General features: G+C 56.4%; 1 protein-coding gene across 3 annotated transcripts in view; it reads left to right on the top strand.

Moving 5' to 3' along the window:
• DAG1 (dystroglycan 1) overlaps positions 1-13,848 on the top strand; it is a 37,310-nt gene that overhangs the window by 18,620 nt on the left and 4,842 nt on the right. For all 3 annotated transcript variants that reach the window (XM_032193934.1, XM_032193935.1, XM_032193936.1), the window contains exon 2: positions 5,993-6,401. In XM_032193934.1, coding sequence (XP_032049825.1) covers positions 6,120-6,401 — 282 coding nt within the window. In that variant the 5' untranslated portion in view covers positions 5,993-6,119. The remainder of the gene's footprint in view (positions 1-5,992; positions 6,402-13,848) is intronic.

The raw sequence follows: 13,848 nt of genomic DNA, 5'->3' as shown, positions 1-13,848 counted from the left end.
TCACCTGTAAACTAGTTGGAGGCCCACATAAGCCGTTTCTAGAGAGCCCTGAATTACACCTGAGTGGAAATAACCTCCTGTGCCGTGCTCCAACCCCACCTCCTCCCAGCAATCGGTGCCCCTGGGATCCCGGCACGGTGCCACGGGGAGCGGGCTGCTGCCGGAGCGGTGGCTCTGGCACTGGCCTGATGCAAACTGCTCTGCTTTCCCAGGGCACAGCTTTGATCCCAGCTCCTCTGGCTGCTTCTCCTGCCCGGGCTCTGCCTCCTGCCCCTGCGGGATGGTTTCTGCTGAAATGCCCCCTGTAGCGCCGCTGCCTTGTTTCAGTTTGCTCAATTTGCTTGGAGTTGTGGAGCTTCCCTTACAGAAGAGAAATCCGGAGTGAAAATACTTGCTTTATCTTGCTGTCTTGAGTTCTTCCTTTTTTTTCTTTACCAAATCTTGGAAACGGATAAAGCATTCATATGCACGTATGTATACATGCCTGTCGTGCTTCTCTTCAAAATATGCATTTTTATGGCTGTTGTGCATAAAGAGCTCTTAACCCCAAACTTTTTTTTTTTTTAACTACTGTGGTTTAGTTTCCTGTGGATTTTGGTACTAGCTTTCACTTGCATTCCCTTAAACACACAATATGAGGATTTTTATACTCTTTAGCTCCTTCCAGGCCAAATCAGGAGGTACTCGTACACTTCTGAGGGGCTGGCTGCGCAGTGGAAACCCGAGTAAAGTCAAAGACGGGTTAAACCGAATGCCCTTAAGAAAGAACGGCCCTTTGCTCTGCCCTGTCACAGCTGTATATTTAGCCTGTGTGCCCTTTCCAATTACAGCAGGAGAAGATACCCAGAGAGGAATGCAAGTCGTCCTCGCCCCGAGTGCTGTCCTGGTGTCTGTCACGAAGTGCTTCTTGAGCCAGCAGCGGTGCCTCGGTAACGCTTCCCTCCATAGAGCTGTCCCCTCCCTCCCTTCTTCCTAACCCACGTGGGATTTAGCATTCATCACGGTCACAGCTTCCCAAGCTGCTGGCGAGGGCACAGTGCGTGCCATCAAGCCCGGTTCGGGTCTGGCCCCTTGCTCCCAGCCCCGGTTCCCCCCGGGCAATGCGGCTGTTCCTCGTGCGGGATCCATCCCGTACCTCTGGTGATCCCCAGTGCCCTTCTCCTGAGGTCGGGAGCGGTGCTTGTTGCGGGGGCAGCGCAGTGGAGCTGTCCTCGGGTGGTATTTGGAGCTCCCTCCTTCTACTTGTTGCTGGATGTTTTTATCCTAATTTGTCTGTGCGCTGCCAGCAGCCAGGAAAATGGCACTTCTGACTGCAGCGTTCCTAATCGCAGGGGAAAAATGATCTCGGAGGCCTCCGAAATATTTGGGCAGATAATATCTGAGCTTCCTTTTAACCGAACGCACTTGGAGATAGGATCTGAGTTGTCTGTCTGGGAATAACGAAGTGGGAGGAAGGCATCGACTGGGGCTGCTCAAGCTCCCAGCAGCGAGTAAGGAGTCTGGCCCAGCTGAAATCTGCTGCTGCTGGTCACTGCTGCGGGTCTGGTGTGGCAGCAGGTGCTGTGGGCGCTCCCTGGCTTTGAGGCACTGCTTAAACACACGACAAGCAGCACGCGTGGGCTTTCAGGGGCCCCGTGAGCGGGGTTTAAAGGCTGGGAGGTGTCCATGGGATCTTCTGGTGAGGTCAGGTCCGTGTGCGTGGTTCCTTCCTGGCGGCACAGGTCTGCTCTCAAACAGAAGGTAATGACGGGCAGCAGGAAGCCTTCCTCTTAGCTATGGGGAAGTTAAACATCTCGGCGCTTACTCTAGCAGAATAAGAACTGCTTTGAGGTGTCAGTCGCTGTGACTGCCTGCCCTGCAAGCTTTCGGAAGCTGGTGGTGGCACGTGTGACTTGAGGCAGGGAGCTAGTGACAGTTTGCAGGCAGTTCCCGTGGTTTTGTTCTGCTCGGGTCACAGCCGTGCAGGACAGCTGCTATTTCAGCTCTGAGCCCAAAACGTGCAGACGAGCTTATCTTTTGGAGAGGTGTCTGCTCTTGGAGTGCAGCCGCCCTCCTGCAGGTGTCTGGTCAGCTCTGCTTGACTTCGTTGTGGCTTTGTGGGACACCGAGGGTGATGTCCCGTCCCCGGCTTTGCCTGCTGCCTTGCCCCAGCTGTTGGCTCCTCCTGTGCATGGCAGATGTCCCCAAGCAGCTGCCTTCCTGCGTGTCCCCTCCCGTAACTCACCCTGGGCGCAGCGCTGGCTGAAGCTGGCAAAGCCTGGGTCACATTCTGCGAGCGTAAGCATAAATGTGGCCCTGAGCCACTTGGTCCCGCGGTGCTGCCTCCGTGGCCCTCCTGCCCCCTCCCCAAACCCCTCCTCGGCTCCGCCAGCAGCAGCCCCCAGCACCTGCTGTGTGCACACCCAGCCCCGTGCCCTCTCGTGGGCCTGGCCGGTGGCTCTGGGTTTCATCATCCCCCTGCTCGCTGCCTCGACACGCAGCCCCGCGGCCGCCGATGGGGCTTGCCCGGAGATCCTCCTGTGGAAACATGCAGGAGAGATCTGTGCAAAGACAAGAGCTCGGGCTTGGGGAGGTGCTCCGGGCTCCCTTCAGTCGGGTCTGAGTTCCTCTCCTGAGAGAGGGGCCGCTCGGCCGGTGCTGCCCGTGCCGGGGATGCTGTTAGATAAGCAGCTGAGGTAAGTGGGATTCCTCCTCGCTCTCCTAAATACCTTCTGATCTGGAGCAGAGCACGGCAAGGCAGCTACCCGGGCTGTCTGTGCGCTGGGCTCAGCGGCGCTGAGATGCTGGCAGTGATTAATGGCACAGCCCCTGATGCGACCGCGTACGTGGGCACTCGGATTAGACGCCGCTGGACTGGGATTGCTTGCACTGGCTCTTGCTGGAGCAGGGGGATAACTGGCCACAAGGACGAGTGATTGCCAGGATGCTGACCCCGGCTCCACAGCAGGCAGAAGGCGAGGTCCCCGAGGTGTGTGGCTGCTCTGCCCTGCTCTCGCTCCTCCTCTCAGCCCGACCCGCTGTCTGCTCGCTTCTGCGTGCCTGAGTGATGAAGTAGTGCGTGTCCTCGGCACGCCGGTGGGCCTCGGAGGTGCCTGGAGAAGGAGCAAGCTCCGGCGTTGTCTTGACAAGTCAGCATCATATCAAGCTTGCTATCGTATCAACAGCACGGAGCAGGCCCGGCTCTGCGCCTGGGCCGGGGATTTGGCAGCGGGGCTCAGGCACCAACGCTGGCACGTGCGCCAGGCTGGGGCAGATGTTGGTGCTGACTTTGATGTTCAATCCAACGTTTTGGAGGTTCAAAGTTGAGACCGAAAGAGCTCTCACAGGAGCAGGAGGATAAAGAGAAACTCGGTTCTTTCAGAAGATCAGACAGAACTAAACATCCTGAAATTCAGGACTAACCTGAACCTTTGTGTTCTGTGAAACTGGGCAGCACACATCCTGCTGGGAGAGGGAGCACTCGGCCGCGTGGAGGAGCTGGGGTGGGCTAACCTTGCCCTGTACGCTGACAGGGAGCCCGACAGCCTGAGGCTTTCCATAGATCAGCAGCAGAGACCACTGCAGAGCGCTACCTGTATGTGATTTTTGGCCCTTGAGCTTGTGTGAAATGGTAACCTCTGCTGAGCGCTGGCATTTCTGATCTCCAAGAGCTCCAGCTCTATTCACTCTCTGGAAGATGATCCCAAGAGCCGACTTTTTCCACCTATGACAGAGATGTCTCAAACAAGTGAGTCTGCCCAGGGTAGTACCGTGTGGAAGGCTTTGGGCTCTTGAACTTCCCAGAGGTGCCACGCGGGTCCCCACCAGTACTTGTCCCGGTCTCATGGAGCATTTGCTCCATGTTCTGCGCTTGCATCTGGACTCACAGCTCTCCCGGCTGCCGGCCTGGCTGAGCAGAGTGCCAGCTGCTGGACACGAGCCTTGTGTCACAGGAGTCATCCCGTCCTGAAGCAGTGTTCCCCATGGACCTCAGTGCTGTGGCTGGGTGCCTTGTCCTGGCTCTCTGGGCCTGGCGTGCGCTGCCTCTCAGCCCCAGCCCGCACAGTGAGCCTGGCACCGCTTCTGTTCTGCTGGTGGTGGGGTGAGGTGGAGCTGTGAGGGTGAGAGGCTCTCCTGCTGGTGTCATTTTGTCTTGGTTCTCCTGGTTTTTCTTTCAAGAGTGGCTACTGAATTCCTCCTGTAGCTCCTGTGCGCTTTGCTTCTGCCTCCTGTGGCTGTTCTTCTGTAGGTTCCTAAAATGAAACCCGGTCTGTGCGACCTGCAAGTGTCAGGCTAAATCTTCACGGCCAGTGCCCGAATTGCTTGGCCGAGGGGCGCGGATCAGCCAGGCAGCGCTTGTTGCCTGCTCCAATAATTCTTTCTGCAGCGGGGCGATGACTTCATTTTCCTCTCGTGCTTGCCACAGAGATCAGGAGCCGGCTCCTTTCTGCCCAAATACTCCTACCCATGCAGCAGAAGCGCCCTGGGGCAGATCACGTCACTTGGCTGAACAACACAGGGCTGCGCCGTGCTCGCGCGCGGTTCCGCCGTGGCCGCGGTGCGCCAGGGGCTGGCACTGCCCTCGGGACGTGGTGCCAAACCTCTCCAGGTGCCTCCGCAGCCCCGTGTGGCTGCACGCCGGGTGTCTGGCTCTCTGCTGGCACGCAGCATTTCTCCTCCGCTCGGGAGCGGAGGCTTCGCGTGGCCGTGCGGGGCAGCGACGTTTCCGCGCTGATAGCATCTCGGCTCCGCAGCAGCCACATTCTTCAGCCACCGCTGCCGCCTTCCTCCCCTGGCCGTGAGCCTTCGGTCCTGCCCGTACTTGCTGTACGGGCTGCTTTCAGTCCCTCCCCAGCAGGATTTTCCAACGAGCAGGCTGCGGGAGAGGTGTAGCCCATGGACAAGGTGCCACTGTTGCAGTGCCCATAGCCCAGGCTTTGGGAAGCGGAAGGCAGGTCCTCTTTGTGCTCTTTTTCGGGTGTTGTGCAGGAGGAGGCTGTGCTGCCGTGATGTTCTCCTCAAACACTTTTAGGTTTGGGTACGGAGGAGACTTAATCCTGATAGGCTTCAGGGATGAGGAACTCTGAGGCAGCCTCGGAGCCCGAGGACTTGCTGCTGTCCAGAATAGCACAAGCTCTGCGTCACCCTCAGAGCCCCGCAGAGGATCAGTGGTGCCTTTCAGCTTAGTTCCTTAGCTGCTTGGGCCCGGAGCCTGCCAAATGGGAGCTTTACCCACTAGGGCAGCTCGCAACCCTGTTCACACGCCCTTGCAAGAGGCAAACTCAGAAACACGAGCTCGGCGGGCTGGGAGCCACGGGGATTTGCCCTTTGTGGTCGGGATGGGGACTGGGTTTGCTCTAGGAGGACAGAGCTGCTTCCCTTAGCCCAGAGGGAAAGGGTTGGTTGAAGACGTGTGAGTGCCTGGCCCCGGGGAGCCAAGGCCCTTGTGCTCTCTGGCGCTAAGCGTGCGTGGCTTGCTTGGGTCTGGTTTTGGGGTGGGTGTTGCTGACCCCAAAAACAAAGCCTGAACACCCCGACTAATACCAAAGTCTGGACCTGAGAGCAGGCCTGGCTGGAAAACCGAGGGCATGGGTCAGAGGAGCAGGAGCATCTGTCGTGTGTTGGGTATCAGAGGTTTCCAGGGGGCTTCACGCTGCATGGTGAGCATGTGAATCCTGTGCCCCAGCCTGACTTCAGCTCGCTGGGCAAGGCCGCCTCCTTCCCCATGGCTGCCTCAGGGTGCTGCGGCTCCAGGAGCAGCAGGGCTGTGTGTATGGGAAAGCAGAAGGACCTTATTTATTTCTCCAGTGATGCTGTATGTCAGAAAAAGAGCTGGGAAGCTCCTGCTGCCTTCACTGGTAGCAGTAGCTCTTAAAATTAAATCCCAAAGCTGAAACGAAGAGGGTGGTGAGGCAGGAAGCCCTCTGTCCACCGCGAGGAGGTCTGCGTGGATCAGCTGGCTGCCTGGGCTACCCTAATTACCGTGCTGATTTGGTTTCCTTTCTTTAACCAGGTTCCCAGGATCCCTAGGATGAGGCTGCTGTGAAGGAGGGGCAGACCCTGCCTGCGCTGCCGTGCCTGCAGAGCCCCGCGGCCCCTCCTGGCTGAGCGCCGTCCCCAGAGCAGAGCCGCCGGGCACAATGACTGTCGGATGCGTGCTGCAGCCCCCTGTCCTGGGGAGGACTTTGCTCCCCGTGCTGCTGCTGGCGGCCTCGGCTCACTGCCACTGGCCCAGCGAGCCGGCAGAAGTGGTGCGGGACTGGGAAAACCAGCTGGAGGCCTCCATGCACTCGGTGCTCTCGGACCTCCGAGAGACTGTGCCGGCCGTGGTGGGCATCCCGGACAGCTCCGCCGTGGTGGGCCGCTTCTTCAGAGTCTCCATCCCCACAGATTTAATTGCTTCCAATGGAGAGGTGGTCCAGGTGAGAAATGGCGTTCCCCAAGGCTCGCTTTCAGTTCTGTTCTTGCAGGAGTGGCGCTAATCACCCCACCAACAGGGGGGTCACAGGCACTGCTGTGAAAAAGAAGTATTGCTTTTTTTTTTTTTTTTTTAATCATTTTTCTTACCTCATTGTAAAGTTTCTTTTCTCTACAGTAAGGCAGAGAGGAAACGCCTCTCTTCGGGGACAACTGCTCAGGTTTGTTGGCTGTGCTTAAATGGTGCAGTTCTCAGCCCTTGGGATGATGGGCACGTCCCTGAGGTGTTGCCTCGGGATCAGGGCAGCCACAAATTCCCTGGGACTGCCCTGACACTCGGGGAGCTTGCTGTGCTATGGTAACAAAATATTGTTAGACAAACAGACCGTGTGCTGCGAGCAGGGCTCTGGACTGTGTTCGCCACAGTCTCTCCTGACCTTGTCCCTAGGTCCTCCTGGGAAAGACGAGAGCCTTTCTTTTTATCTGACTTGCCCTCGAGGTTCTGGCACCGCAGGCACCCAAAAACTGAGCTCTGGAAGCAGCCCTGAGGGCAAGGAAGTGTCAGAATAGCCCGGAGGCAGACAGACACGCTGCCAAGCACACGTTCATTGATCTTTAGTCCTTTTCTGGAAGGGTGCTGAGAAGTTGTCGTCTCAGCCTCTGCCTGCTTGGGTGGAGAGTTCAGAAGACTCTATGTTTTGAAAAGAAAACTGAAAATCACCTTCCAGTCTTAGACATATTTTTTCAGGGAGCAGACTTGAAAAATATTTTTAAAAATCCATTTTTGGGCAATGCTATAAAAAGCCAACCTTCTGGTGCGTCTCAGCAGATCAGAGGGAGATGGAGAAGAGCGAGTGGGGAGGCAGCCTGACACGCTGGCTTCTCCTTGAAGGCAGGTTTGTTTGAGCTCTGCGTGCTGTCGTGCAGTCATCTCCATCCAGATCTGTCATCTCGCCAGCTGCAGTGACGGCGCCAGGACCACGATGTGCCGGTGGTAGGCAGAAAACCAGCAGAAAGCGCCCGACAGGGAGTCAGATCCTGGGGAAAGGGGAGGTGGGGGGAGAGCCCTGGGAGCAGAGGAGATGGAGGTGGGACGGGCTGGTCGCAGAGCAGAGGCTGGGATGTTTCACGGAGGGGTGCGTGGCTGCTTTTGGAGTGCAGAGTGCCCTTTGGTGGCACGCTGCGTGCCAGCCAGCTGCTCTGGAGGGAGCAGAGTCTGCAACGTGAATCTTTAGGAGCAAAAGAGGGGCTCAGGGCTGCTCTGCCCCTGGGCCCTACGCCTGCTGCCAGGACCAAGGGAGCTTTATCCTTAGCTGTGAATCCCCCCAGACTTCTGAGGGAGCTGTCAAGGTAACGTGCTCCAGAAATGAGACCTTTGCTTTGGAGTTTCGTATCCGTGGCTTGTTTCGGTGTTGTCTAATGGCTACTTTGACAGCAAGAAGACATTTTCAGTGCTTGCTTAAACACCACAGCTTCCTCTGCTTCCTTTTCCTGGCACAGCAGTTGTCTCTGATAGTTCCAGCAGCTGCAGGAGAACTCCGTGGTACGTTACGTCAACCCCACAGCTTCAGACAATGCTTCCAGCACTGCGCTGTCGAGGCGTTTGCTAACAGCAACAGGTGCTTGAGGAGCAGCACGGGCTGTGCCCAAGCAGGGCCGGAGGAGCAGTTGCTGGCTGGGTGCAGTTCAGCAAAGGCTGGGAGCGATTTCCACGCTTGTACATGGGCTTGCCTGAATGCACGTCGCATCTGCCCGCCTTGAAATTGATTTTAGAAGTGAGGCAGGCTCTAGGGCAGCGGTGCTGGCCTCGTCTAGCTGGTGCATCTGGAAGGTCTCTCCCTTGCAGCGAAAGCTGCGTTGGCTGCCAAGCGTCGCCGACCTTTCCCTTGGGGATTTGACTCCTGGCTACTGAGAGCTGCGTAGGCAATTCCGGAGCATGGGGTGCCTTTTTTGTTTTACCATCAAGCTTCAGGGCAAGCTGCTCGGCTCTCTTTCGCAGGCTGCCTTGTATTTTTCAGCCAGACCGGTGAAAAGATAACGCATCTGGATCTAAGGGAGGTGTGCTTGCCAATACTCGGTCTCCTTACATTTCTAAGAAACTTTAAATGAGATACACAAAGAAAAAAACTGACAGTCGGTGTCCCCAAACTTCCAGGAGCTCCCATGGAAGGTGTGATTGCTTCGTTTCTCAGTCATCCCCACTGATTATCGCTCCATACCACGGTGGGGAGTGCCTTGAAGCTGCTTCTCAGATCCTCTCCCTGCTCGTTAGCAGATTCCAGCCGACCCGTCCCGTAGACAAAATAGTTTTCTCTGCAAACTTGGTTGTGGGATGGAAACAATGCCAGGCATTCGCAGCGCTGCGGAGGAGTGCCTGGGAGGAGTGCCTCGCAGGGCGCGCTCCTGCACAGATGTGTGGGCTCTGTGCAATCAGGTACGTGCTCCTGGGAGCAGCCGTGTGCTTCCCTGCCAAGGACAGGCGAGGTTTTATGGCTAAGCACAAAAGCAAGCTCATCCCAGTGCGCTCCGCAGCTCAGCAAAACGCAAAGGTGGACATGTAGGGAAATGGGGAGGAAAAAAAAAAAGGCCCAACCTGCTAACTAGTTTGGGAGTTACTGAATTTCAGAGCCAGCTGCCAGCACTGCTTTGTGGGGCTGGAGAGGAGAAACCACCAGTGCCTGGGTGTGAGGGGTGCTGCCTGCAGCCCCCTGGGTCTTCCAGCTCCTGATTTCGGCTGTGCCCTGCAGCGAGGCTGCTGCCCGGTGTCAGGAAGCATCCTGGATCCCCACATCCCATCCCCACGAAGGCTCTGCAGGGCCTGACCTGCTGCACCCCGCAGCCGTCGGGGCAGGCGTGCTCAGCTGCGTGCCCTTGCTGCAGGGTTCATCGCACCCGGGCCTAAACCCAGCCGGATTTCCTGTTCCTCTTGCTTCCATTTGAAGGCTGCTCCAGAATTTGGTTGTTCTGATTAAAAATGCAGCTTCTAAGCCTAAATTTAGAGATGGCTAGAAATATTTAGACGAGCTGCCCTTTAGCTCAAATCTCTCTCCACCTTCATAATATTTACTTCCCTTATGTATTTATAAGTGACAGGCATATTCCTGTCTTGATTTTATTAGGTTAAACAAGCCAATCTCTTTAGTCTTTCCCCATAAAAATAAGCTTTTTTTTCCCCTCTCCTCATCCTTGCAGCTGTCTAGCTGTCTTCTGCACCTCTTCCAGCTTGAGTTTATTTTTCTTGTGGTTGCGTGACCGGTGCTACACAAAATACCCCAGGTGCAATTTTACCAGAGCCTTGTGTAAAGGCATCAAAACTTCCTTTTCTTTGCTGTAAATAACCTGTCCTATAATTGTGTGCTTTTCCACGTCTGCCTTACTTCAGCTCAGACATCTCATGATCAGCTGAAGCACCCAAGTCTGTAGGTTTTTTTCCGCTTCCAGTGCGTGAGATATCCCAGAAGAGTGCAGTAGGCAGGGGAGGCAGTCTTCGACTTGGCGTTGCCGATCCTGGTCTCTCTGAGGTCTGACACTCCGCTTTTTGTCCCATTTTTCCTGCATGAAAATCTAAGCCTCCCATTGCTCAGTGACAGTACAGAGAGTCAAGGCGAGGCGAGCAGCACCTTTGCAGAGTTGGGGACTGGCTCTTTGAGCAAGCACATCCCGCTGCTCCCGTTGCCCCCAGGATGATTCCCACCCAGAGCAGGAATACCGACACTGGGCTTGGCCCACCAAAGAAAAGCCATACCAAGGAGGGCATTCGTGTGGTGACCGCCTCCACCCCGGCTTCCAGGAGTTGATCTGGCTGGAGTGGGAACTGTTGTCGAAAGCATCGGACATCGCCACGTCTGGGAGAGGTTTTCTGATGCCGAGCTGTGAGCCAGAGGCAGCATTTCTGACATCTGGGCTCCGTGTGCCTCCCCAGAAACACCAGGCAGGGCACCCAGATCTCCCTGTGAAGTGCAGCCCCAAGGCGTGCACCTAAAATACGACATTTTGGTGACTCCTTATCCCCTGTGCATCCCTAACAGCGGTCAGCAGACCCAGCAGGGAGCACACTTGCTGTGTGAACAGCGTGCTGCACCTTCCCCTGGGGAAGTATAGATGCCACCTGGCCCTCTCCTGGCAGTCCAGGGGTGTCGTGGCCCACGGGCACGTGTCACCTTTGTGAAACGCCTTGCTTGAGTGGCTCCAAGGCAGAATGGAAGGAAAGGAGGCTGCAGGTGCTGGCAGGAGGCTGTTGTATCCCGTTAGCACCTGCCCACCCTAAATACTCCCTAATATTCCTCTAAATACTCCCTAATACTCCTCACCTGGCTGGTGACGAGGAAGGGTGATGATTCAGGCCTGGGACAGGTCCCAAGTAGCAGATCTGCTCCTTGGCTGATGCTAAGGAGAAGTTTCCAGGTGAGCACAGCTGAGTCTTCCTGGTCCTGGCTCCCTAGTTCGGGGCTGTGATGTGCACGACCTCCCCAGGGCTTTGTTGGGAAGACGAGTGAAAAAACACTTAGTGGGGCTCCCCACAAGCTGCTGCTCCTTGCAAAGGCAGCTGGTGGCCAAGAGGTGAGAGCTGCGGGAGTAAATCAGGGAGCTGCTGCTCGTGGTGCAGCCGTGCCGTGGGTTCTGGGGGCAGCGAGAGCATCGCCTGCTCAAAAAGGAGCCTTGCTCTCCAGACAGGAGCCTGGCTTTCTGAGGGTGGTTCTTTTATGGACAGGATCCGTGGAGCTCGAGTTGCAGGCGCCCTAACGCTGAGCTGTGCTGTGGGTGCTGTGCACGATGCCAGCCCCTGCTCCGAGGCGGCGACCTGGGCAAGGGGCCAGGCGTCAGAAGCCAGCCTTGAAATACCAGGGCACGCTGAGTTTTATGGAGGAGAAGCACAAAATACTGTTTTGTTTTGTTTTGTTTTGTTTTTTCTCCTGCAGTGTTCCTTATTTCAAAGATTTTTAACTGCATGTGAATTTTAGCACTGGTATTTCTCCAAGAGTGGGGGATAAGCGAACGGTCCCGAGGGGCTGTGTGGCCAAGCTGGGCATCCTAAAAGGCTCCGTGCGCTGAGCTGGTTGGGCTTCATCTCGCTCCCAGGGTCCTCGGTTTTCTTAGACTTTGCCCAACTAAAAGGCACAGCAACAGCAGCTATTTACAGGGAGTGTGCTGGGAGAAATGGCAGCGCCTGGAACAGGTCCAGGCAAAGGGCTTCTTGGGCAAGGCTTTGCTCTGCCACGGTGCTGCAATCGGGGAGATAAGATGAGCTGATAAGATCTCTGTTGGGGGGCTGAGGGGGCTGCTTATCTTTTTCCTGCAGCAAAACAAAGTCGGGGAATTTGGCATTTTCAGCGCACGCTTAGTAACGAGCTCTGAATTTGAAGGAGTGGAAAAAGTGACTCAATCTAATTATAAACTAGCTTTTCAGCCGGGCCGGGAAGTTCCTTGTTTTGTCCTGCTCTTACGGGCTGCTGCCCTGAGCATCCGGGGAGACTGAAATGAGACGGTGGAGTCCTGTGAACGGGCTGACCTGAGATCGCTGGATCGGGCTCGCCTTTCCTCGCCGCTGTCCTGAATGCCAGATTTCCAGTAATCTGCTGACCGCAGGAAGAAATTGCAGGGCTGTGCGGCCGCAGCGCTAAACCCCCGGTGCTTGGCATCCCCGCCGTGTGGTATTTTCGCTTCCCTTTGGCCTTTCGCTCACAAAAAGCCGTGCAGAAAGGAGAGACCGACTCAACTTTTTCTTTTTGGGCCGTTTGAGGCTTTTCCTGCCCCGCTCGCCCCCTGCCCGGCCGAGGAAGCGGGGCGTGGGCAGCTGCGCCTGCCGGCTCTGACAATGAGGCTAAACAAACCCTTCCAAGCCGGCCGCGCGAGCCGATGAAAGGGGCATTTCTTGGGACACTCAATGTTTTGTCGTGACCTCCCGGTGAAACAGCTGTTGTGTTCCCTCGCCCAGGCAGAGTGGGCCTCTGAATAGTGCCCTTTCAGCCAGCGCGGAGGCGCAGCTGGAAGAGAAGCCGTCGGGGTGGGAGGATGCGAGAATGGCACGAGCTGGGCGTAGCTGCCCCAGCGCGAGGCCATTTTGCCCATGGGAAGGAGCTGGTGGAGCAAAGCACGGCCCAACACACATCCACAAAGGGAGGGAGGGAAGGAGGGAGCAGCTTCCCATGCAGGGTCTTTGCCTGCCCCGTGCTGGGAAAGCCGGGTGAGCGGCAGCGCAGCGTGGCGGTCAGGTTGTCACAGGCACACACAGGTTAGCACAGCTCTGCCTTCTGGGTCCCTAGGGACTGAGGCTCGAGCTCCAAAAGGCCAGGACCCGTGGTATACCCTCTGCCACCACCTTGCTGTCTCATAGCTTTCCCAGCCAAAAGGTTTGTTGTTTTTGGAGGCAGCAGCTCCAATTCCCCAGTGACATCCAGGAGCTGAAGGCTTCAAGAGGAGCCCACCTGCCTGGCACCGCTGCTTTTTGCCAGGCGAGCCCCACGCGATGCCCAGCTTGCAGTGCTGCATTTCAGGAAAGCTGTGGGGCTCAGGCTGCCTGTTGCTCCTGCTGACAAAGCTGCCCCTAGCAGTGGGCTGAGATGAAGCCTGGCCTTAGGCAAACAGCTTAAATTTGACTCTTTCTTCGCAGCTATATTTGCATTTGAATCGTCTCCTTTCCGTTTTCTTTCCCCTGCCTGCTGGTTAATTGCTTGCAGAAGCCCGAGCACTGCCTGGGTCAGCCGCCCTGAGCACAGTTCAGCTCACACGCAGAGGGCTCTGTTTTGGTTTTTCTCCTTCCTGGCCGTGTGCGTCCAGGTAATGCCGAAGGAGCAACCCAGAAGAAGGGGAGTTAGCATCGGTGGTGATACTCCACATGAAATCACCAGCAGCTGGGTCTGCGTCGCAGCAGCAGCCGGGCACAGGGAGAAGAGGCAGCGGAAGATCTGGAGGAGCTGCAGGAGCATCCACACCCACTCCTGCCCCAAAGCAGTCAGGATTTTTTCAGGACTGACTGGATGGAAGGCGCTCAGGAAACAGAAATGCGGAGTCCTCGGCTGCCCCTGCTGGCAGGGGTCTGGCAGGATGGGCTGGGAAGGGCAGCAGGGCTGTGCTGCTGTGCTGGTGAGCCCCGTGCCTGCTCCTGGCAAAGGACTTGCTGCCTCCTTTTTGCAGGATTCAATGGAAGGAGGAGGAGGACTGAATACTTGGAGGATTAGAGGGAACTTTTGTAGGCAAGAATGCTGTATTTTTTTGCGCCTGAATGCCCTTGGAGGCAACAGCTTTGCTCACTTCATTTTCTTGTCTTTGTCTTGCAAGCTACAGGGCTTTGAGATCTAAGTTTCAAAACCAAATCAAATTGAGCTATCTTCCTGTACGAGCTGCCTGACTGCTCCCGGCCAGCCTAAAAATAACAGGCCCTGTGTGTCTGAGGGGACTCTGTGAGCTGGGGCTTCAAAGCCAGCCAGACCACTGCATGTACGTAAAGTTGCG

The sequence above is a fragment of the Aythya fuligula genome, chromosome 10 (assembly GCF_009819795.1).
Source record: "Aythya fuligula isolate bAytFul2 chromosome 10, bAytFul2.pri, whole genome shotgun sequence".
Lineage (NCBI taxonomy): Eukaryota > Metazoa > Chordata > Aves > Anseriformes > Anatidae > Aythya > Aythya fuligula.
This window is presented reverse-complemented; position numbering and strand designations above follow the sequence as displayed.